This window comes from Lycium ferocissimum, chromosome 5 (assembly GCF_029784015.1).
Source record: "Lycium ferocissimum isolate CSIRO_LF1 chromosome 5, AGI_CSIRO_Lferr_CH_V1, whole genome shotgun sequence".
In the NCBI taxonomy this organism is placed as follows: Eukaryota; Viridiplantae; Streptophyta; class Magnoliopsida; order Solanales; family Solanaceae; genus Lycium; species Lycium ferocissimum.
The window spans coordinates 74,825,478-74,852,087 of NC_081346.1; the positions used below are offsets into that span (position 1 = coordinate 74,825,478).

The 26,610-nt window shown below is 31.4% G+C and overlaps 1 protein-coding gene across 2 annotated transcripts; it reads right to left on the reverse strand.

Annotated features, from left to right (window-relative positions):
* Positions 1-18,907: 18,907 nt before the first annotated feature.
* LOC132057463 (uncharacterized) lies at positions 18,908-26,404 on the reverse strand. Of its 2 annotated transcripts, XM_059450081.1 has the most exons (6): positions 26,243-26,404; positions 25,508-25,770; positions 24,565-24,776; positions 23,405-23,672; positions 22,358-22,682; positions 18,908-18,986 (listed from the first exon to the last, which is right to left on the reverse strand). In XM_059450081.1, the coding sequence occupies exons 1-5, from the start codon at positions 26,265-26,267 to the stop codon at positions 22,377-22,379; spliced, it is 1,074 nt and encodes a 357-aa protein (XP_059306064.1). In that variant the 5' UTR covers positions 26,268-26,404; the 3' UTR covers positions 18,908-18,986; positions 22,358-22,376. The 2 variants fall into 2 exon arrangements, with proteins under 2 accessions (XP_059306064.1, XP_059306063.1); XM_059450080.1 differs by lacking the exon at positions 18,908-18,986 and having other exon boundaries at positions 22,255-22,682.
* Between the last annotated feature and the right edge of the window lie 206 nt (positions 26,405-26,610).

Here is a 26,610-nt window from a genome sequence, read left to right on the forward strand (position 1 = left end):
TATTGATTTTGTTTGGTATATAAATTTAAAAACCCGACGTAATTGATTTGATTTGGTTAGGTATTTTAAAAATCCGAACCAACCTGGTCCATGTACACTCCTAACTGCCGCAGCCTCACTGCCGGAGCTCCGGCGAAAAACCATGACAACAACACCTCTCTCCTCTCCTCTTATTCACACCGGAGATCCGATGCTCAAATCCATCGGAGATCCGAGATCCGACGCTCACACCAGAGATCCAACACTCAGATCTGATGCCCAGATCCGACGCATTAGCACCAAATAATGTCTCTTGTCGGAGAGAAAGATTAGAAGTTTTCTCTTTATGGTCCTCCGACTCACCAGACCAGCTGCCGTTATTGGAAATATTTTCGTTTGCTCCACTAGCTCTATGAGAGTGCCACTAAGGTCATCTGTCTCATCAATGTTTCTGAAACGAGCAATCTGTTAAAATTTTGATTTCACCTTCCATTTTGGTTCATAAACGAAAGAAGAAAACAAGAATTAATGGTATAATTCCGCACAACGGAGAAAGGAATGTATTCATCTTTTTTTTTTTTGTGTAAATATAGTGGTATTCTATGTATTTCGCTTGTATATTTTTGTATAGAGTGTATTTTTTTGTATTTGCTTGTATTTCGAAGGAGAAAATGTGTATTTGAATAATCAAATACACCCGAGTACAGTGTATTGTTTAAATGGATTTTGAATGTATTCATCTTTTTTAGTGTAAATACAGTAGTATTTTGTATTTCATCGGAGATCCGACCGGTGTTATTGTATTCTTCCTATTTAAATACAGTGTATTTTGTATTTTCACCGGATATATGACCAGATTTGATTGTATTCTTCATTTTCGTCATTTTTTTTAGTGTAAATACATTCAAATACAGTCGAATACATTCAACTGATGCGACGTCAGGCAGCGACTTTACTGACCTGAACTCGAATACATTTAACTATAGCCAAAACAAAAGGATTATCAGTATATAAATACAATGAAATACACGACTCCTTAATGTATTTAAAGGATTTACTCCACTCTGTTTTTATGATACATGTATTTAGCTGTATTTAAAAATACGAAAATACAGCCGAAACTCCTTCGTGCATTTAAGGGATGTACTCCACTCTGTTTTTATGATACATGTATTTCGTTGTATTTAAAAATACGAAAATACAGCCGAAACTCCTTTGTGTATTTAAGGAATTTACTTCACTCTGTTTTTATGATATGTGTATTTCGTTGTATTTAAAAACATGAAAATACAGCCGAAATCACATAAAAGATAGCTACGGTTTTTAAATTGCAAAATTGTAGCTATCTATTGTTAGGAGCTTACAAAAGGTAGCTGTTTATGTAAGTTTCTCATGTTTATATCGTATCAACGAGCGCAACATGTTTGCCTTTAATAGGTACCATTTATCATTTAATTAACGTCTTACACTTTAACTTTTAATTGGTAAGACAAAATTATTTGGTTCGATATAAATAATGGGTGCAGATAAATACATATATTTATTCCTTTCGACATATTCTTTTTGATTATCATGGAGTTCGGCCAGCTTATGCGGACTACAACTAATTCAGCGAGCTACATGCTAGCTCCTATCAGTACAATTAGGTAACTCCGCCCATCAAAACTTGGACAAATGCAAAGAAATCACTTAGTTTTTTTTTTTTTAATTTTTTTTGTTATCAGGGTTTTTTACTTTCACCTTTTTAGCAACAATATAAGAATAGTCACTCCAAAAAAAAAAAAGAATAAGTTACGAAATTTATTGTTTATCTATTGCTAAATAATCCATAGCTAAAAGAATCCTTTGATAGTACGCGGCTGATGCGTCGTTAAATAGGATAGCAAAAAAATTACTACTATTGTTTAGCAACATAAGTTATCCGCCGCTAGCTTCTATTTTTTTTTTTTTTTTTTTTTTTTGGCGAAGTACTGCGATCATAGAGTTTTTACATTTCAAGATATTCGAAAATCTTAGACGAATAGAACCCTTCTTTTTTTTTTCTTTTTTTTTAATCCTCACAAGGCTCAATACCACTATTATTTAACTTCTTTATCCACAAAAACTAAATATCACAATTATCTTTGGGCAAGAGGAACTGACATCTTTCTCCAATAGGAAAGATACACAAAGATTGTGAGCAATAATATTTTGTCGGATTTATTCAATAAGTTGATTGCTTAGTCAATAACGTGACGCGCTTAAATTTTTGGGACGGTTGCTATTTTGGAAGCATTGATTTGCAAATGAAAATGATGTGTTACAAATTACTTGTTGGAGTGGAGAAAGTGATTCATATGGAATCTTTTTTGGGTTGAATACAAATAAGTCATGGGATCTAATTAAATAATTCTTTGAAAATGAAAGGGTTGAAACTGAAAAGTTCATGAATATTCCTTTCTAACGTAACCTTTTATAACAGTCCGATATTCGAAACTTATAGTTACAACTAATTTAAATTTACTTCGCATTTACCTTAATGTGTAGGTCAATAATTAAGGGAGAGCCCTCAATAGAATAGCCATATTATACAATGAAGAACAGTTAGTAGGTAACACCCTTCATAAAAAAATTAGAAAATTATACTAAATGTATAGAAATATAAAATTTTAAAAACACTTAATGAAAGTCCTAACTTTGTGACGGAAAACGCTTTTTATCAAAATTTTTTTTTTCCTCTTTGAGCTCAAACCTAAAACTTCTTATTCAGGGCGAATGAACAGTGGTTCTAAAATAACTAATCAATGGACTTTGGTGGCGATTTGACATAACTAATCAATTGTCTTTGGTGGCGATTTGACAACTTTCACAATTGTTTTAAAAAAGTTTTGTGATAATTTTTTTTTTATTTTCTTGCTTATGAAAAGTTTCTACAAATAATTGAGTTAAACTTTGAGTTTTATCAAGTTCACAGTCAATGTAGTCGGTAGAAGTGACTGGATTAGATAAAGATTCCTTTAAAGTATAATAAAACAGAAAACCAAAATTCGGAACCGTTTCCTTTGTGAAACTACTTTCATTTTAGTAATTCTTTATTTATTTTTGGTAAAACTGAAAAGACAGTTAACTTAATTATCAAGAAGTGGATCAAGGTGTTAACCTTTAAGTATTTGTGAGCTATTATGGAATAATTATAATTTGTTTGGTTTAGTTCTGATTTGAGAACGAAAAAAAATCTTTTCAGTTGCTAATTGCTATATATCTTTTTAGTATTTTCAATTTTAAAAAGGCAAAGTTATAAGCTGGCCGTCTTTCATATAAAGCCATTTTAGTACAGCGTCGAGCTATAATCAGACACTTCCATCGTGTTGCTGGCAGACAATTCCGCAGAAATGGTCCCGATTCTTTTTTCTATGTTATATTTGTGCTCTCTAAAAAAAAAAATTAGAGATACAAAACACATGGCGAAATCAGCCCAACAAACAACTATTACAATGCCCTTATTAGTAAAGCATGTACTTTAATTGCAAGGCTTGCTGAGCTCGAAATATTAGAAGGTGTGTAGTAGCTGTTACTATTGCCTCAACAGGAGCTATCTTTTGGGTATTCATACTGAGAAGGACCACATTAAAGATAAAACACTTCTAATAAAGATAATTTTATACTCAAAAACTCAAATTTAAAACTTCTAATCAGTGTTTTAAAAGGAGAGGGCGTAAAGCGGGGCGTTTTACGTACGCGCCGATGAGGCGTAAGCCCCCGAGGAATGGCGTAAGCCTCATGGGGTTTTAATTTTTTAATATTTTATAAAATGATATAATTATAATAAATACTTTTAAATAGGTGAAATAGCGTAAAAAATTGAAGAAAACTATAAATAAGTGATATATCTATATATATATATATATATATATATATATATGCTCCACCCCCCTACAAAAAACTAATTAGAACAATCAATTATACGCTACTTACAAGTATAAGTGATTGCTAGATTACTTTTTGAGATAGTAGAAGACAAGATAAATAATTGGAAAAAATATATATTAGGTATTCTACAATAAAAAAGACTTGACTTTTTAAATTTAATGTTTCGGTTCTTTTTTAAAACATTTGAGTAATTACATGTTGAATTTTGAGAATTTGGGCATTATATTAAGGATTTATTTAATAAATTTCGTTTTAGTTTGAAGAAGTTTTCTGAGCTTACACTCCAACACGCCCCAACAAAAAAAAACTCGCCCCAAACACTCGGGCGTACGCCACAATTCTTCTGCGTACGCCTTTGGGGACTTTCGCCTCGAATTATCTCTCTCCTCCGGCATTTTTGGTACTCCTTCTGGATTCGCCCCGAAACGCTCTTTAAAACACTAACTTCTAATTAAAGAGAAAAGAAGCACATTACCACTTTCAGATTGGGCGTTGCGATTTATCTTAGGGCTTCAAAATATAAAATATAAAGTGAAGAAGAAAGGTGCTCAACGTCTACTATATATACATAAAAAATAATTTTCACCTTATATATATAAGTTTTTAATTTGAAGCGGATCAGCTGGAACCCCGGCTCTTACTAGGTCCGCTACTGCCACTTTCCTCCGATCCATGTCGGCATATGTTTAATTTTTTGACTAGACAAACTAGGGGGTCCTTTTTTCAACAGTTCAATTTTTCTAAAGTAGTCTTTGGATTGATACACGTTAGGATTTAGTGTATTTGGGGACCACATCACATATGCTTTAGTCATATATTGTAACCATAATGGATGATTTTTTTAGATCCCCACATTTACAATACATATAAGAAGCACAAAAATCAATGCTATTAATAGCCTATAATTTCTATGGTAGAAACTTTTTCACCCAAAAGTCAAGTGTGTCAGATCTAACAATCCGTATGAAGGGATTAATTTCATGGATGATCTCTCAATTTTCACTTTAGCACACTAAAGTTATTAAACTAGTCTTTATAACGAAAAAAAAGTTAGTTAACTTTATATGAGTATAACAAAAATCACTAAGCTATATTTTTGTAACTAAACCATCATTCGGCATCACCTGAATATCGCTAACCAAGTTTTTTTTTTAAAAACCAAAATGTCATTCACTGTTTTCAGAAGAATTACTTGGAATTAGAATAGCGTAGTTTACTCGGAAAAAAGAACAATACTCCCCCGTCCCAAAAAGACTGTCTTGATTCGGATTACGAGGATCAAATTAACTAATGTTCGGTGTGAACTCGAACATAGAATCTTTAATATTTTAAATAAAACTTACATATTTAGAAGCTACACAAAAAATACTATAAGTCACAATAGTTAACTACTCAAGATATTTAGAAAGTATTTGAAAAATTTATGGTCAAACAAAATATCCTTTGACTGTCCTAATAGTAACTGAGACGGTTTTTTTGGGACTGAGGGAGTATTGTTTATTGTTTTCAACAATTTGTCTCGACAGTAATGTTGCCAACGAACTTTCCCTTAGCAACAAGCCATATTATGACAGGACTTCTGTTGGAAATTAGCGATTTTCTGGTAGTATTTCTCTTACAACTTACAACTAATACACCTCTTAGATCACAACCTAAAGATCCCTTTCGAGCAAATTAAAAATCTTATGAGAAAACTTTAGACCACAATGTAAAGTTCGTACGTTCTTGCAAAACTCGACAATCTAATGTTTTTTTATAAGATTGAGAAATGTGTGAGCAGCCATTAGACTAAAATCTAAACGGAAAAGGCTCAAATATATCATCGAACTATCTAATGCAGTTCATTTATTTAAAATGATAGTTTGACCATTTGTCGCCATCGAACTATAGGAAATGACTCATTTATGCCATCGAACTATAGGAAATGGCTCATTTATGCCGCTCATCAATAGTTTGACTTATTTATGCCATTACTCGTTACCAAAATGACTCATTCATGCCATTTTTCATTAACGCCGATTTTATAATACAAGATATGACACGTGGCCTCCAATTAGAGGCCTACGTCATTTAATTAAACCAGCCCAATTTTAAATATCAAATTAAGAAAAAGTCCGACTTATACACCCTGCCAACCCACAACCATAATCTAGTTGGAGGCAACGTGTCATATATGGTATTGTAAAATCAGATTTAATGAAATATGGCATGGATGAGTCATTTTGGTAACAGATGATGGCATAAATGAGTCAAACTATTGATGAGTGGCATAAATGAGTCATTTCCTATAGTTCGATGGCATAAATTAGCCATTTCCTATAGTTTGATGGCATAAATGAGCCAAACTATTGACGTGCGGCATAAATGAGCCGTTTCCGATAATTCAATGGCATATTTGAGCCTTTTCCGAAATCTAAATGAATGCCTAAAAAGGGGTTATTTGTGTAAATCAGCCCAACTTTTAGAGGGTTGGTTGGGCTAACTATGTTTGGGCCCAATAATTGGGCTTAGTGGTATAGTTTTACAGGCACCAGATTAATATGTATAAGCATTTTTGCATTGCATTACTAGAGATGAGATTTTATTTACTCAATATAGTCATCCAACAATAAATTTATATACATGTTTGTACGAAGAGCTTTTAATTTTTCTCTTATTATGTAAATTTTTTCAGTACTCAATTGATAAGATCCGGTTTGTGGAAGACACGGATTTGAACAATAAAAACGCGGAAACAAAGATAGGAAAAAATCAAAGGTGAGAAGTGAAGAAAAGGGGATGAGAAGAGAAGCAAGACCCACTTAGTAAAGGAATTAATGCTACTAAGGAACCTGTACTATTTGAAATCCAATCAAGAATTATCAAATGAATCAACAAATGAGCAACTCTATTATGAAATTCAATGGAAAGGGTTCAGTAGCCAACAATGGAATCCACCATAATCTACTATGTCTAACACTACAATCTATACCTACCTAGCTAAATAAACTATCACTCCAAAGGAGTATTCTCAATTCTTAATTCAACATAATCTAACTAATGAAATGACCAAATATGGCATTTATACTAAATAAGCTAAAGAAGACTAAGCTAATTATTACAATAATACCCATAATGAAATAAAGGGCCTTGTTTGGTAGTCTTCTTTAGGAATGGTGGTTTGTATTTACGGAATAGCCTCTTTGCATGGCTAGCCACCATCGTCTCCCTCCATCTCATCTTCACTCCATGCGACCAAGCGATCATTCACATGTCATATGCTCTCCTATGAAGCTCTTCAAAGGTCTCCAAAGTCTCTCTTTGCATCAACATGGCTTGTAAAGTTCCTTGACTTGGCCTCGGATCAAGCATCTTGAATCATGTGTGCTTCTCGGACTCGTATCATCAATAATATAAGCTAATGCCTGTGATTTTCAAGCTTATTTTGACATCTTAGAAAACTGACTAGTATTTCATTATTCTTTCGTGCAATTTGAATCATTATTTGACATTTACTAATTGCTACGCTAATCTTTCTTTTATCTCATATTTAACTAAGTTTTGATATTATTTGAAGACCATGTTTTGAAGGAGACCACAGAGTTGTCATTCGGGCTACAAAAAATTCACCAAGGAAGAGTAGGAATTTCATTTTTTTTTTTGTGCGGATTGTCCTTCAAACGCACCGGTCTTTAATTTTTTCCCCTCAAATTCTTTGGTCTTTAATTTTCGTCCTTTGCCTAAAAAAAGTGGCCGAAAATACATTGAGGTTCTAGTTCGAAACCGGCTCAATAAAAAAAAAAATTGCAAGGTAAGACTTCGTGAAAGTTAGGCCTTGTAAGGCCTAACTTAATTATGTTGCAGTTCCAAGTTATGCCTTGTAAGGCCTTACGAATTTTTTGCTTTGCTGGGATTCTACAGAAGTTAGGTCTTAAGGCTTAACTATTGTCCGAATAGGTCTAATTTGTTATGAAATTCTGCCTTGCAATTTTTTTATATTCTGCTGAGGTTCAAATCCAGAATCTCAGGGATATTTTCGGCCACTTAAAGTGCCGAAAGGCAAAAATTAGAGATCACCAATTTGAGGGACAAACTTTAAATACCACCATTTGTGCGAATGACCCTAGGAATTTTATGGACTTTTGGGCTGCTAATGTACCATTTACTGGGCTAGGAATTAGTTCAGGACTGGGTAGTGAAAGATAGATGAAACTAAAGAGTGGGCCATGGGGTTGCTTTTGGCATTGGAATGGGGTCGCGAAGACCGTCTTCTTGTGGTGGTCTTTAAATTTTGCCTCATATTTGAAATCTTTAAATTTTGCCCTTGCCTAAAACTCATGGGTTCCGGTTTGAACCTCACTACCAAAATTTTTAAAACAATCGCAAGGCGAGTTTAAATTTCGATATGCCCCCACCGCATACATTTGTTAAAGGAATTACAAAGTTATGTTTGGGACCCAACATACTTATGCCTTGTAAATGGAGACTTGGCATAAGTATATCAGTCCGTATAACTTTGGTAATTCCTTCACAAGTTTATGCCGTGTCCGACATACTTTTAATGGACAAACTTTTAGTTAAGTCTTTTTTAAAAGTCTTTTTCTAGTTATGCCTTTTGGGGCAGACTTTTAATTAAGGTATAACTAAAAGTATGCCCCATAAGGCATAACTTTTCCTTAAGATATGGACTTTGTCTCATAAGACAAATTGTTAGTTATGTCTTAAGGAAAAGTTCCGCCTTATGGGCATACTTTTAGTTATGCCTTATGGGGCATACTTTTAGTTGTGCCTTAACTAAAAGTCTGCCCCATAAGGCATAACTAGGAAAAGACTTTTAGTTAAGGCTTAACTAAAAGTTTGTCCATTAAAAGTTTGCTCATAAGTATGCCGGACCCGGCATAAATTTGTTAAGGAATTACCAAAGTTATGCCGGACCCGGCATACTTATGCCAAGTCTGCCCATAAGGCATGAGTATGCCAGGTCCGGCATAACTTTGATAATTCCTTAACAAGTGTATGCCGGGTCAAGCATACACGCGACCCAAACCTTGTCTTGCAATTTTTTTTTTTTTTTTTTAATTTATGCTTGAGCAGGGGTTCGAACCCAGAACCTCATGATTTCTGCATGAACGCTCAGGGTTGCAACGCGAAGGGCAAAAATTAAAGACCAGCAATATGAGGGGCATAATTTAAAGACCACAAATATGAGGGGCAAAATTTAAAGACCACCCCAAAAGAAGGGCCATCCGTGCAAAAAAATGTTTTGGAATAGCTTGCTCTTCATAAACCAAATGCCTTCCATCAGAGAGTTTATTCTAGGGAAAATTTATGAAAATTTCATAAATGACTAACTTGGAAGCCTTATTTTTGCTTTTTAGCTACATTTTACCTATTTACATCACGCAGCAAACATATAGCTGTATTCATTAAACAATCATTAAAACTTGTTACAATTTATTGTATTTCGTGTTCATTGTATTCATTAATACAATCATTAAAATTTGGTGAATTTGGTATTCAATTTAAATGTATTCAACTCAACTGTGTTCATTGTAGCTACTTTTACACCATATTCACCATATTTTTCGGTATGTATACAACAAATACAGGCGAAAAACACTGTATACAACATGGATACACCAAAAAATTAGCAAATACGCCATATTTTCTAGTATGTATACAACAAATACAAGCGAAAAATATTGTATACACGGTAAATATACAACAAATACAGCGAAATTTCGGACTTTTCCCGTAGTTATCCTTTATTCCAACGTAATTAGGTCCAAAAAAATTGCAGCGAATACAATGACATATGACATTTGTATACTGAAAACATATGGTCATAAAGTTCAACGTATTTCATTTATATACATTTCAAAATCCAGATATGACATTGTATATCTACCTTCCATTTACCAATGTATACAACAAAAAAGGAAGTACTTCCATTAGATCGAACGAGTTTTTTTCTTTTATAGAAAGTCGACCACAGAGATAGAATGATTTCTTTGTCTTGACAAAGTTGCGTAAAAATACAGCTACGATGAAATGGAGAAGACCCAAAAAGACTATATTGCCGCAAAATGGCGATTCGGTGGGCGGTGATGATTGCTTGCTTTCCTTTCTGGCTATGCAACCATGGCAGCGTCACTCTTCTCTTTAACTTTGTTCAAATAGAACAAATAGGAGCCCTCAATAACTCATTTCTCGATACATCCCAAGAACTTATCTCATCAAAAAAACAAAATTAAAATAATAAAAACGATCAACATTCGTGGTGGTTGGCGTAGACAATTTTTCTTCAATAAAAATTTAGCTGCATTCAGGGGCGGATCCATCCTTTAGGGTAGGGGTGGCATGGGGGGAATATGGGAGAGAGAGAGGTGGGAGGATTGGGTTGAAAGTGAATAATGTGATAGATGGGGTATTCTACTTTGTATATATATATATATATAGCTATAAATTGTATTTAACATATTATTATTAGGACAAATAAAAATGAGATGTAATTATTTTAAACTATAGCTACTAAATATAAATATATAGTAGAATTAGTTAGGCCATGTAGTTATTCCTTTATTCCAAGTTCTGTAATTGCAGGTCCATTTGGTGAACCACAAATTTTGGGAGGAGGTGGCTTAATTGACTGATAAGCAAGTGTCAAGAAAGCAATGACGAGAATTACAAGTATTTTCCCAGTCATACCTGAAAACTTTGACATATGGTCACTAATTTTAAGAGGTAAAGATCAAGAAAACAAGTTAAAATTGCATGAACAATGCATGACTAAAAAAAAAAAAAAAGGTGATTTAAATAAAAGAATTCCATCCAAATTGCAACAAGTACTATGTCAGTTTTAAATGCTTGCTATATACCTTCCATTTACCAACAAGTAAACAACAATAGAATAAAGTTCATCCGTTCCAATGCCAAAAGTACTCAAGTATAGCTATTTTGACAATCTGGCATTTAAGGGTGTATGGTCCACAGAATATCCAATCCGAACAAGAAAGTGAGGGAAACGGATACTCAATTTAAAGTGAGTAAATAGAATTCCATACACGATCTCATAGATACATATAGAAAAAGTAATTCGATGAAAATCATAGAGATAGAATGATTTCTTTTCATCTGACTAACTGTTGACGGACAAAGTTATCTAGTATCTGTACTAATGATTGAGAGCTAGTAGGTACCCGATGAAATATTCGAGATGTGCAGAAGCTTACTTGGACACGGTCGTTATTAAAAAGACTATATTGACAATCGACTTTAAACTTATCAGCAAGAAGAATTTTTTGCATTTACAGCAAGGTTATTTCTTTGACAGCTTGGTCGTATCTCGACTATTAGATATTTCTTACCTTTTACTGACACATGAATCGAGTAACTCTAAAATTTAGACAGATGAAAATAAATTGAGCTACTGTGTTTTGTCTTTACTGGAATTTTAACCCCCAATTCTCATAATTTTCACCCTCTGTATTGACTGTTAGACTTTTTCCTTTGGAGCAAATTGAGGGATGCAATGCAAGGCCTGCTTCTTATTAATTTAAACAAATTCCAACAAACAACAAAAGCTTTAGCTTCAATATTGGAGACTAACAGAAGCATGCATATACTCAAATTCTTTTTAACTTTTATAGCACTAGGGATACATCCCAAGAACTTATCTCATCTAAAAAACAAAATTAAAATAATAAAAATCACAACTTTTTTCAACATATCAAGAAGGACAAAATGGTCATACACATTCTGAAAATTCTTAGACAATTTTTCTTCAATAAAAATTTATTCTCGAAGACCTCCGGGAACAAAGATTCTTCCCGAAGGTAAATAAAAATGTATCCATCCTTTAGGGTAGGGGTGGCATGGCACCCCATAGATTGATAAAAAATTTATATACCTATGTTGCAATCTATTCTATTATTTTATCTGTGATCTCTAGCAAGAAGATACAAATAGAAACTTCAAAATCCCTTAAATTAAGTATTTTTTTTTTATCTCAAATCTGTGAGTATTTAGATCGACAAAACTTGGGTCTCAATGAGAATTTTGAATTGAGATCAAAATTCAATTTATTTTTATTTTTTATAATTTGTTTTTTTTTATTACTCCCTCCGTCCATGTTTAATTGTCTATATTTGACTTAGGACACTCTTAATAAGCAATAAATAAAATGAGAAATAAATTGGAGTACTTAATAATAAGGTTAAAATAGGTATAAAATGGCAAATTATGTCTTATTTTTCAAACTATACAACTTACAAGTAAAAGTGGACATATATTTTCAGTATAATGGACAAATAAAAATGCATGGAGGGAGTGTATTATAAAAAAATGTGTTATTCTATAATTCTTAAATTCAATTTAAAACACTTTACAGGGCCGGAGAAGTAGTTAGAAACAAAGCCCGCTTAAATTTTGATGGAAATTTCACAAGCATTGCTTAGAAAAAACATGAAATTTATGATTTATTTTTGAGAATTTGTAATTTATTTAATTCTACATTTACTTATGGGGTGTAATTACCTATTGAAGAGTTTTTCTATTATTTTTCTTATTTTGATTGGTGTAATTCCCTTATTGAAAATATTATTTTACTTGTGCAAGTTCTTTTTTTTAATATACATAAAAGATACAAGTCCGTTGGTGAAAATGTTGATTCTTTGTGGAAAAGGATTCTGCCATAGTTATTCTTTTATTGTAGGAGAAGATGTAAACTTCTATGAATAGAAGATTTGTTCTTCTCATTCAAAACAAAATAGCATTCATAATGTAGTCATTAAATGATAGGAGAGATTTGTCCCTCAATAGTTTATGCTTTTATATTAGTTTTTCATATGTAGGCCAATTGGCCAAACCATATTAGATAATATGCTTCTTTTAATATAGTTTTCTTTGTCATCTGATTTATCGTCGTTCGAGTTTTGAAATTGTAAGCTTTTGCATGACGCCCTGATTTTTTCGATCCCAACAATTGGGTGTAATTTTCTTGGGTTTGGTTGGGCCTACTATTTTTGGGACCAACAGTTGAGCTCCGTGCTTCTACTCGACTTCCTTAGATTGCTCGAAAATGGGTCAACTTGGCCCAAGTTTTACGGGCACCAAATTAGTGTATATATAAGCATTTTTGCATCTCTAGAGTAGAGAATTTATTTTGGGAAAATTACAGTCAAATACCATTCGGCCATCTAATTTGTAAAATAGGTACATAGTGTATAGATAGTGTATATTTTATATTAAATATACACAATTTATACGTATAATATACATACGCTACACATATAATATACATACCTATACACAACACATACAACCGAAGTGTATAGGTACTGTATACTTCACCCATTTTGATAAACTAGTTGGCCTAAGGATACATTTAGGTAAGTTTCATATTTCTTTTATCTCATTCATTATTTGACTAAGCGGTGTTATTATTTGAAGATAAACATCTGTTGAAGGAGACCAAAGAAGAAAATCACCGAGGAAGAGTAGGAACTTTGTCTTTTTTTTTTTTTTTGCTCACGGATTCCCTTCATTTGGGGTGGTCTTTAATTTTTTTGGCCTTCAAATTGGTGGTCTTTAAGTTTTATCCTTCGCGTAATACTTCGAGGTTGTGGGTTCAAATCCCAGCTCAGTAAATAAAAAATAAAAAAAAATCGCAAGGCAGAATTTGCAAAATTCTACCTTAAGGCATAATTATGCCCAAGACAGAATTTTGCAAATCTTTCCATGCAAATTCTGAGCCAGAAATTTGCAAATTTTGTATGGGCAAATTTTGCATCTTTTCAAAAAGGGCAAAAGTTAAAGACCACCATTTTGAGGATTCAAAAATTAAAGACCACCTAGCTTTTAATATAGGACAATCCGCAAATTGCTTTGAACTTTTAGGGGCTTCTAATCGACTTCCTTAGTTTGGTAGGTCATGGTATAAGATTTTTGCATCTGGATATAGAAAAGACTAATTTTTTGTATCATGTTTGGTAATTTTATATTCAAAAACCAATTTCATAAATTTATCCTGGGATAAATTTATACATTGATAAAAACAAGGTATAAAAAGTTATGGGGATAATACTTCTTATCATGGGGTTTATTTTGAGGATTATTTTATGAATAGAAGATTTGCGGCTCATCTTTAAATGGTATAAAATAATCCCCCAATTTAGGATAAAACCCCATATTGCATAATCCCGAGATAATTTTGAGTTTTTTAAATTTTTTCGATCCAAAATTAAGTAAGTCTTGGGCTGCTAATGTACATATACTGCCATACTGGGCTAGGAATTAGTTTTGGGCTGGGTAATAAAAGATAGAAGAAAATAGAGAGTGAGGTGCGGGGATTGGTCTTCCTAAGCCTTTGCTATTTAAACCTGCCCCCACCCCCAACCCCTTTTTGGTTTGTTTTTTTATTTCATATTCAGTATTTATTTATGGCCCAACTAATTAAAATTCGCACCGAAAAGTTTCATGCCAGGGGATAAAATATTGCATACTAAAGGTGACTTGTGCCTGGAGCTCAAACCCAAGACTTTTCCTATCTTGTGTCATGTATCTACTTTGTGCTTGGCTAATCTGGGTTCGAGCTGAAAAGTCCCATTTTGACGGATAAAACGCTCCATGCCAAAAGTGATTCATTCCGGCACTTGTACACGAGATTTTTCTGCTTTGGTATTCCGTATTCTCTTTGGAGCCAGATTAATCCATATTGTGCTGAAAAATTCCATTTTGGGAGACAAACAGCTCGCCACAAAAATGACCCCATCCTCAAGACTCGAATCCAAAGACTCTGATAAAGAATTGTTGTCACCCACCACAACTTTTCGCTGTCTCTCTTTTGTTTTAATATTCCGAACACCAATTTCCCAAAAACTAAACCAAAACCAAATCTAATCTCTTACTTGTCACTTTCATGAAACTTCAAGCACAATTCTGACCACCCCAAATAATAAACTCAAATAATTTGACACGACTGCATTTTTCAATATTCAAAGGTTTTCTTCAATTGCACTCAACATTTTTATGGGTTGGAAACGCACAGCGGTATAGCTAAACAAAATTGATAACATATTACAAAAGGGTCGCCACTTGGCTGCTTCATGCTCTACAACACATAAAAGATGAACCGTCAAGGATTGTGACATCGCTGGTTTGAGTTTTAGGAATGGAAAAATTCTTGGTAGCATCATAGTGAGTGTTTCTTCTGTTAATGAGCTTTAAGTAACACAAATTTAAATTGATTGCGTTGGTAAAATTCGGATACCAAATGATTATACTAGTAAAAGATGAGACTTAAAAAAAGCTTAATTAGCTAAAGCTTTTAGCTTTTGCAGTCTCTATTTACAATCGTGAATAATAATCTTCCGTCCCATTTTATATGACCGTATTTGAAATGGACACACTATTTTTAAGAAATTTAAAAGGAGTTTTTTGACATGTAAATCAAATATTTGCAAAGAAAAAATTGTCCTTTCAAACGAATCGGTGAGAATGTCACATGTCTTTTCATTTAAATAAGTGATGGTGAGGGTCCGACAAGTCATGTCATTAAGGTAAAATGAGAATGCTATAATAAAATAATTTCCAAAAACAAAAAAATGTCATTCTTATTTTTTTTAAAACAGATTAAAACGACAAGTGTCACATTAATCGAGCAGAGCAGAGAGGATACTTAATTACAACAAAAAGCTTGTTTCTTTGCGCTGCCTGTATCAACGTCGTAAACCGGTGTTTCTGAATTCGTGTCGCGTAGTCCCACTCAGAGGCGAATTTATGTAGTAAAATTGGGTCACATGAACCCATGATCACTCGACTAAAATCGATATATTATGTATATAATTCTGAAAAAATATCTAACATTAATTGAAGGAGAACATGGTCAAACCAGGCCGAGTGAAGCACTGGTTAGAGGCTGGGTTTAAATCCTCAATGTCGAGGGATCGAACTTGACCTGTTGCACTTTTTCGTTTTTTTTTTTGTTTCATTTCTTAAGCAACCTGCATTCACTACATCCCAAAAAGATTATAATCAAAGTAATTAAGCACCTTTTAATGTCTAAAAATTCATTTTTTTGTTTTATTTCTTAAGCAACCTGCATTCCCTACATCCCAAAAAGACTATAACCAAAGTAATTAAGCAACTTTTAATGTCTAAAAACTATCTTTCATGGTAGGCATTTGACTCTTATTTAGAAATGTAAATATGATTTTCAGTAGTTTTATATATCAATATTTCGTTGGTTGCTTAGTAAGAATCTAAATGAAGATATATGATATTAAAATTAAGGGATCATTTGAGAGACCTCTTTTCAGGTTTCGCTCAATCACAATGACCTCTCTCGTGATTTACGATATTACGACTACCTCCCTTATTTTGATTTTGTTGTAACCATTCAACAACAACAACAACAATGAAATACGATTTGACAGATTTGCCCTTCTTAGTACTACTTATTCCAATTAACGAACATTATCAAAATGATTTATTTAACGAATACATTAAAAATAACTTATCAAGTAAATATCAGCTTTGCAAGCAGAGATCAACAAGAAAATACAACGCAAATTACTCTTGCACTTAAAAATACAATTCTATGATCTGAAAATCTATAGTACCTTTATTACAATTGTCGAAAACAAATATGTCATTTGTCAAAACTCTCCATTCTCTATTCAATTCTCAAAAAAGAATCTCCTAATTTCTTAATTTTTCCACTGTTAAAAACAGCACATCCAGACATACCTAAAATCTTCCAATTGTGAAAAATTACAATCCCTTCCTCTGCTCAAACTTATTCTAACTCCCTTCCGATTCGGCAAACACTTCTCTATACTTTCCTCTACATCTGTTTTTAATGCATTTGTTAAATAAGTCATTTTAATAATGGTCATTTATTGGAATAAGATAGTATTAAGAAGGGCAAATCTGTCAAATCGTATTTCATTTGCATATATTTTAAATAGGTTTAAGGAATGATTACAACAAAATCAAAATAAGGAGGTAAGCGTAATATCGTAAACCACGAGGAAGATTAGTGTGATTGAGCGAAACATGAAGGGAGGTCTCTGAAATTATCCCTAAAATTAAAAAAATACATAATAGTGTACACGATATTGGAGGAGATCAATTTACTGCAATTAAAATATTTGGATAAATCATCTTTCAAACTAAATCATTGAAGATCATTACTTAAACAACACTCAAAAAATTATGCTTAAATTCACACATGAAATATGGAAGTTGAATTTAGAAGTAACATTAATATTTTATCTAATACGAAATCAAAATGCAAGTTTTTAATATTAAATGCTCTATTCCCAGGGTACTTAAATTATAACATTATTTCTATTATCGTTCATAATCTAAATATATTATCCAAACCAAATTTTTAGCTTGTTTGGCCAAATTTTTTAAATTTGTTTATTTTGAAAAGTATTTCTTGTAGATAATCAGTTTTTGACATTTTTAATTTGTCTTTGACTAAACAATTTGAAAAGTACTTTTGTTAATATTAAAGCAATCATTTGAGTTTGTCCATGATTCCAAAAGTGTTTATGGGGAAAAATTACTTTTTTCAATTTCTGAAAAAATAGTTTCTGCTACTACTCAAAAGCTCTTAAACTTTTTCTTAAAGCTTGACCAAGCACCTCAATTATCTAAAATTAGCACATTTTTTAAAAAATATTTTTCGAAAAAATCATTTTACTTCCCAAAAGCTTTGTCAAACATGCTATTAGTAATATGCGTGTCACACGTGTATTTTTATATGATCTCAATCATAACTTTTATTATACATATGCGTGTAGCTTATCTCAATAGGTGAATCCATCTTTCTTAAAATTCTGGATTCGCCTCTGATCCCACTAGGGAGTAGGGATGAAACACTCCATAGCAAGAGGCTATTCATTCTAAAAGCCTTAAAATGAACCTCTGATAAAGGATGAAAAGATCGTAATTACCGTCCGATATTGAAAAACTTAAGTGCTTTTATGCTCTACAAGTGTCACCGTGCGACTTTTGAGAAAAATCTTGTACGTGTTTTTCTAACCAAAAGCATGGATCAGAACGTCATTGTTTCTTGTACAAGTTTTACTAGTTATTTTAATGAAGTCTTGTCAAGCTAGCTATCTTCTTGTATTAATTATATGTAGTGTTGTATCAAATAGATGAGTCTATCAAGTGAGAGGTGGGAAAAATAAATTATTTCTATTTCAATATTGTCAAGTTTATGCATTTAAGTCAGGCACAATTTGGGGGTTTAAAAAACATGAGCATGTAGCATGCCATTTGAGGCTGTTCCCTGTTATTGTTGTGACTCAATAATACTAAATTGGAAAGTGTAGATATGTGCTGAATTAATTAATTGTTAGATTTGATAAAATAATATAATTCACACAGAATAACTGCCCAAATGGCATTCTCCTCGTTGTTCTCCTTTTGAAGTGGACAATATTTGGTTGAAGTTTAAAAAGTATTCGAGGTTAAAGTTGAAAAAAAGTACTAGAAAGTCGGATAAATTTTATTTGAAAAAAAGTTGAAGGTTTATGAGTTAATGCCAATATTTCACTCGAAATATTCCTCAATTTAGTTTTTGAAATTTCAAATTTTCTACTTCAATTTTCAGTTCTGATTGCCATTAAATTTGATATTGTGCTCACACAAATAAACAAAGTCTATTTGCAAATATGAACAAAGAAGTTACACAAAAATTAAATATACGAGCGGAGTTACTACCGACTAAGGTAGTCAGTTGAATAACCTTTGCTTAAAATTATACTGTACTATTTGTATATGTCGAATATTGCTTATTATACATATATATTAAATCTTGAACACACTTAAAGAAATTACTCATTTTGTCAATGCAAAAAAAAAAAAAAAAAAAAAACTACAATAAGAAAACCACATTGAAGATGAAATTGTATTAATTTCATGTAGGACAAGCCCCCAAGTGCCGATACGCAAAGCACACGAATTGCAATTCAGATCAACATTCAAATGCCTCTTTTCATCTTAAACTTTAACCTAAAAGTAACACATAAATTAGGACCCAAAAAAAAAAAAAACTTTAAATACCTTTTTTTCTTGAAAATTAGCAAATCATGTCCGAACGCCTATACTTCTAATATATCTTTATAGCCCAATCATACAATTTTCTTTCTTTTTTTATATTAGCCAAAGATGTAATCTAGATGTTGAACTGTTGTATTTGTTATTCCGCCATGTTATTTATTTGTTATGTTTACTAAAATAAATATACTTAAAATACTTATATTTTAAAATAAGATAGTATTTAATTACTTTTTCATTTTTTTCTTTAATCTAATAAATGTGAAAAGAGATTAATGTCATAAAAGAAAAAATAATATTAAATGGAGATCAAATAATTAATAAGGTAAATTAGTGAAATTATAATCCTAATTGACGTTTTCTTAAAAAACCGTGCAAAAGACAACATGACAAGTAAAATGAGCTAAACCAAAAATATTTACCAAAAATTAAAAAAAATTAGTTCTTCATTTAAATAGAAAATCAAATTTCTACTTTGTTTCATTTTAAACATGTAAAATTAATATAATAATTTGAATTAGAATTAGAATTATCCAAATCAAAATTTGATAAAAAAAAAATAATAGGTATTGTTTAGGCCCAATCTACATACATTAACAATAGAATATTTTACACCTTTAAATTATCGAATTAAAATTCAAAGTATCAACTGATACTTAAAAATTGCTATTGTTTTATCTCAAAAAGAGGAAAATAGTTTCCTTTTAAATAAGTCTTCTCTTTTAAAAAGTATTAATAAATTTTTGCCAACTTTGTATTCGTAACAAACACTAATATAATAAAGTTTTGGATACGGAGCGCAAACTATAATGTTATATTAATCGTGTTTTGCACATATATATATATATATATATATATATATATATATATATATATATATATATTACTACTATATAGAAGAGCCGGTTTATAAGCAAGATCGTCGTCCGTCCTGTGCTCCCACTTTTTTATTTAAAGGCAAAAAAATCCTTTGTGGTCCCACCCACTTTTTTATTTATATTACCAACTCTTCTAAAAAGTAGATAGAAATACTCTAATAAATGTGAAAAGAGTTAATATCAAATGGAGATCAAATAATGAATAAGGTAAATTAGTCAAATTATAATTCTAATTCACGTTTCCTTAAAAAATAGGCAAAAGACAACATGACAAGTAAAATGAGCTAAGCCGAGAATATTTACCAAAAATTAAAAAATAGTATTTCTTCATTTAAATAGAAAATCAATTTCTACTTTGTTTCCTTTTAAACATGTGAAATTAATTTAATAATTTGAATTAGAATTATACAAATCAAAATTTGATAAAAAAATAAAAAGTATTTTACACTTTTAAATTAATCGAATCAAAATTGAAAGTATCAACTGATGCTTAAATATTGCTATTGTTTTATCTCAAAGAGAAGAAAATAGTTTCCTTTTAAACAAATCTGCTCTTTTAAAAAGTATTAATAAATTTTTGCCGACTTTCTATTCATAGCAAACACGAATATAATAAAGTTTTAGATACGGAGCACAAACTACAATGTTATATTAATCCTGTTTTGAACATATATATATATATATATATATATATATATATATATATTATCACTATACAAACACAACTACATATACATAGATACACTATAATCCAAAGTGTTGGGCCTGTGCGCAGCACGGGCATACGCCATCTAGTACTATATTAGAAGCATGAGTTGGGGGTGGTTTCATCGTCCACCTCCAACTCATGTAAATAAAAAATAAAAAATAAAAAAAGTGGATCCCATAATAAAAAAATCAAGCAATATAAAAAATAAAAAAAAATAAAAAGTGGATCCCACCACCTCCAAACTCATGTAAAAAAAAAAAAAGTGACCCCTATATTAAAAAAATCAAGCAATATCAAAAAAAAAAAAAAAAAAAGTGCACCCCATATTAAAAAATCAAACAATATTCATGTAATACCCAAAATATCCCCATTAAGTCAATAATGGTGAATTTATTGCCACATGCATATCAACTCATTAGTGGAAGCAAATGAAATTATTGTACAGCAAAAAATGTGGATCCCATATTATTGCTTTTCTTTAAAAGATTAAGTAGCCAAACCATACAATTTCCTTTCTTTTCTTATATTAGCTTGAAATCTAATCTAGATATTTAACTGTTATATTTGCTATTCCGCCATGTCATTTATTTGTTATGTTTACTAAAATAAATATATACTTAAAATATTTATATTTTAAAATAAGATAGAATTTAATTACTTTTTCATTTTTATTCTTACTCCAATAAATGTGAAAAGAGATTAATGTCGTAAAAGAAAAAATAATATTAAATTTATATCAAATTATAAACAAGGTAAATTAGTCAAATTCTAATTCTAATTGACGTTTTCTTAAAAAACGTGCAAAAGACAACATGACAAGTAAAATGAGCTAAACCAAGAATGTTGACCAAAAATCAAAAAATAGTAGCTCTTCGTTTAAATAGAAAATCAAATTTCTACTTTGTTTCGTTTTAAACAAGTAAAATTAATTTAATAATTTAAATTAGAATTATCCAAATCAAAATTTGATAAAAAATAATAAGTATTGTTTAGGTCCAATCTACATACATTAACAATAGAATATTTTACCACTTTAAATTAATCGAATTAAAATTAAAGTATCAATTGATGCTTAAATATTGCTATTGTTTGTCTCAAAGAGAGGAAAATAGTTTCCTTTTAAACAAGTCTTCTCTTTTAAAAAGTATTAATAAATTTTTGCAAACTTTGTATTCGTAACAAACACTAATATAATAAAGTTTTGGATACGGAGCACAAACTATAATGTTATATTAATCGTGTTGAATATATATATATATATATATATATATATATATATATATATATATATATATATAAACAGTGCAAACTTATGTATGTTTATTAGCAATATAAAATATATATATTATCACTACCCAAACACAACTACATACATATAGATACACTATAATCCAAAGTGTTGAACCCATGCGCAGCACGGGCATACGCCATCTAGTATATACATATAATCACGGGTCAGATTACTATTCGACGTTAAATTTGATGATGTGAACATATTAATAAACAGTCTAGCTCCAATTTGGAAAGAAAAAAAAATGAAACTATACAAAACAATTTTAGAGCATTGCTACTGTCGGCGAAGAACGGTCAGTTGAACACTTTTCACTAATTTTTTATTATATATATATAAAATCTACAACAAAAAGACCACATTGATGATGTATTAGTATTAATTTCATCTAGGACAAAGGCCCCAAGTGCCGTTACATAAAGTACACGAATTGCTGGAAACATAGCAATTCATATCAACTTTCAAATACCTTTTTTCAACTTCAACTTCAAACATCTTTTTTTTTCTTCAAAATTCAACCAAATCATGTCCGAACGCCTATAATTCCAGTTTATCTTTACGGTACAAATTTTTCCCCAAGTAAGAATGTCTTGATAATTTTATCTCCCATTCCATCAGCATAAGGAAATAAATGACCACCACCTTTAATTTCATGATATTGAATCCATGGTAATTTTTCAGCAATATATCTTTGTAGAGTTGCAGGTACAAGTCCATCTTCATCACCTTGCCATATATGAACAGAGCCTTCATTTTTATCAAATGGATTTTTTAAATCCATTGGATCAAATTCCCATGTGCCAAATCCAACCATTGTATCTCTATGAAGTGATTCAAATTCACCTTGTTGTCTAATTTGCGCCTGAGGTCATGGATTAATTAACAAATTAAAAAGGTGACACTAAATATAACTAATATTATAATGAAAGCCATAAATTTGTAATGAGATTTGGCAATGTCACAAATTTGTAGTCATATGGATTTATCACTTCCTTTTTTTTTTTGGAATAGATAAAAAATAAATAGTGTCATATCATGATGAATGTTTTCTTAATAACTATATCTAATGAAAGTAATAAGTTTGTACATGAGAAATGGACAACTCACAAATTTGTAGAGTCATCCGGATTTATATTTTCTTTTTGAAATAGATTAAAAAAAAAATATCATCACATCTCGAGGAATATCTTTTAAGTATTTGCCCGATTCGGAGGCAAATGCAACATTGGTCCCTTAAGTTTAGTTGAACCTAGTATATTTAACTTTTTTTTTTTTTTTTTTTAATGATGGTTGTGTCCGAGTTAGCTAGCGCATATCTACAAATTTATTAGGTACCTCCTACCTCCCGCCATAACAAGCATCGGATAACTCTGCCCACCAAGACTTTGAGAGATGGAAAGAAATCAACTAATGATTTTTGACATGGAGCTTTTATAACTTTTTATGTTTGAGTCAAAAATAATCAAAAAATGATAGTCTCGTTGTTCTATTTTATGTGACACTAATTTCTTTTGTTTTGTAGTAAGAACATAAAAACTATTATAATTAAACTCATCAAGTTTAAATCTTGGATCGAGTTCTTACCCGATATTCTTTTTGTGATGCAGCAAATTTAGGTCCTAACTGCATATCTTGAGGACATAAAATATCAGGACTATGAGCTGCAACACTAGAAGAAGGAAAATACTGTTGAGTGAACCACCAATAAGTCAACCATGGAAGATAGTGAGCAACTCTAAGTGTCCATTGATCTGGCAAAAGTTGATCATAATAAGATTTTGTAGACAAATTTGCAGGGAAATTAGGCCACCAGTAGTTAACCACAGGTGTTAGAAGAGCTGCTCCTGCCAATCTGTTACAAAATCGCCAAAACAATTTACGTTATATATACTGACAGTATAAAGGTATTTCTACAGTAACAGTGAATTTTAACATGTGATGCCGAGGCAGATGTACAGTTAAAGTTATAGATTTTTCCGAAATCAGTAATTTTTGTTCATACATTTTTGTTCATACTCAATGTATATGTTAAAAAATCTACTAAATATATACAAATATCAAATTTCCAACCGAGTAACTCAAATAATCACTGGATTCAGTGACATTCCCAACCCCATGATGTTTAAATTCTGAAGACATCTCTATATGATAGCAGGTCAGTTATCAGTTTTACTAAATTCTCAATTAATGTTTTTCAAGAAATTCAATTATAATTACCTAATAAATGATTTGATTGTGTAAATTCATTTGTCCTAATTTATGTGAAGGGTCTAGAATACGAGGGTCAAAACACTTCACTTTGATTGTGAATTCGGGTATAGATTCTTGAAATTTTTTTTAAAAAAATTTACATAATTAAAAATTACATGAAAAGTACCGCAAGTCACTTGAGAATTTCTTACCTCATACGGCTCATTAGTCACTTCTTTTGGTGTCCTATTTTAATCTTTACCATATCTAATAAAAGCTAATAAGATTTCTCGTGGATTTTTCACATAACTAATGACTCAAAATATTTAAGAAGAGTTCCAAAAAATATAGTAAAAAAAAAAAAAAAAAACGATTTGAATCACAAACAGTAACACTTTCACATGAAATGGGGCAATGAAATTTTTTTTAAACGGTTAGTGCATCGAAAGTAAACTCAGAAGGTGATGCCTAAGCTAAACGAAGAGAGGACAGCATTTACAGAGAAACAATAGCTTAAACAAAAGAAGAAAATGGTAAAAAGAATTAAATAATACCGATGAGGAATATATTTGAGACAGCCCCAGACTGCTTGTCCACCCATGGAATATCCAACAACATAAAATTTGGATCCCAATTTCAATTGATCAGCTAACTCCTCTATATCAAGAGCTAAGGTCTTCGCTGTTCTTTTTGGGTGAGGATCACTTTCTCCATAACCAGGTCTATCAAATGAAACAATGTATATTCCCAAACTCTCAATAACATCCTGCACCAAAATATATCATTGAAAGAATTGTTATATTAAATTACAATCGTAGTGGCGGAGGCAGAAATTTACATACAAAGGGATTATATTGTTCGGACTATTTGAAAATGTTGTCGCACCCGTGTCGGATTTTTCGAACTCACGCACCCGACGTTTTTTTGAAAAGTTCGGGCAACTTTCAGAATGGAAGGTACAACAACCGGTGACCAAAATTAATTTTTAACCCTCTTTGTCACTGCACTAGAATCTTTTCGAGGTAATTCAATAGTTTATATAAAAATGGAAAATTCGTTTTTTACCGCTTCTGAAAAATAACTTTTGTTACTACTCAAAAGTGCTTATGTTTACCTAAAAACTTGGCCAAACACCCTAACTTTATGTCATAGGCACTTTTGTTTAAAATAATAATTTGACTTCTTTAGAAGCTTGGTCAACAGGCTATCACAAAGACACTATAATATCATACATAGAATTTGAACTTGTGACCAAAATCAATATTTGAAACCCCTGTTTCCACTCCACTAGAATTTTTTCTTATATCAAGAAAATTCAACAATTCATATTGACGGGGAAAACTCATTTTTTTCCTATCCGAACAGTAAAAGATTTCGACTAAGAGGATTCAAGAGAACCTTTTTTTCTAGCTAGCTCCCCGCCACACTAGCTCCCCGCCACACTCATACACACAAAAAACAATAGTAGAGAAAAAAGAAAGGTAAAAAGGGCATTACAGGAGAAAGAGTGCTGGCAAAAGCAACATCATGCCTGCAACCATCAAAGCCATGGATGGACACAATTTTGTACTTTGCTTCATCTTTTGGAACACCTTGTTCTTTATAAGCCAAATGCCTTCCATCAGAGAGTTTTATTCTAGTTGCAGTAATTGCAGGTCCATTTGGTGAACCACAAATTTTGGGAGGAGGTGGCTTAATTGACTGATAAACAAATGCCAAAAACCCAATGAAGAAAATTACAAGTATTTTCCCAGTCACACCTGAAATATTTCACAAGTCACAATTCCATCCATGAATAATGCTTAAATAAATTTTGGAAAAAAAAAAAGGAAGAAGAAGAGGAAACAATTCCAACCAATTTGCAACATATACAATGTTAGTTTTAAATGTTTACTGCCTACCTTCCAATTACCTAATTAAAACAGCAATTAAGTTCATTCCTTTAATGCCAAAGGTAATCCAGTATTAACTGTTTTGACAATCTGGCAATTATGGTTTATACAAAGTGCTCAAATTCTTTTAACATGTATTGCACCAGGGGTCCAGCCAATAAAAATTGTCTCATCAAAAAGCAAAGTTAAAAGAAATAAGAAAAAAATCACAACTTTTTCTGCATATCAAGAATTAAAAGATTGTCATACGCATTCTTAAAATGTTTAGACTCTATTTCTGCAATTAAAATTTAGCAGCATATCTTGTGTGAAAAAAAAAAAGAATTAAAAGAAAAAGAACCTGAGGTAGCAGGGGACTCTGCCATTTTTGTGAAACTGGTTTTTTGGAGATGAAAACTTGGTGAAATAATTGTGGTGACTCTTGTTAATGTCCCTTGTTTAATAGAGTAATTCCAAAAGACTAATGAGAATTATGTGATAGCAGTTAGCTGGCGTTATTATATATATATAGTTACTGAGATCTCGAAGGGTTCTAGATAGTTTGACTAATAGCCGGATATTGGCGGGTCTAGAATTTTAACTTGATAAATTCTGTAATGCTTCATTGTATTTTTAAAATTACTTCATCCGTCCATTTTTACTTGTTCATTATTTCTAAAATAGATTTTTATTTTTTCTTATCATTTTTCACATATCAAGATAAGATGA

Bases quoted from the DNA above. Each gene is read 5' to 3' on its own strand.
- LOC132057463 (XM_059450081.1), bottom strand. From the start codon at position 26,267: ATGGCAGAGTCCCCTGCTACCTCAG. The intron at 25,771-26,242 runs GTTCTTTTTCTT...GAAATATTTCAG, and splicing joins AGAGTCCCCTGCTACCTCAG to GTGTGACTGGGAAAATACTT. The intron at 23,673-24,564 runs GTATTATTTAAT...ATTTTGTAACAG, and splicing joins CTCAAATATATTCCTCATCG to ATTGGCAGGAGCAGCTCTTC.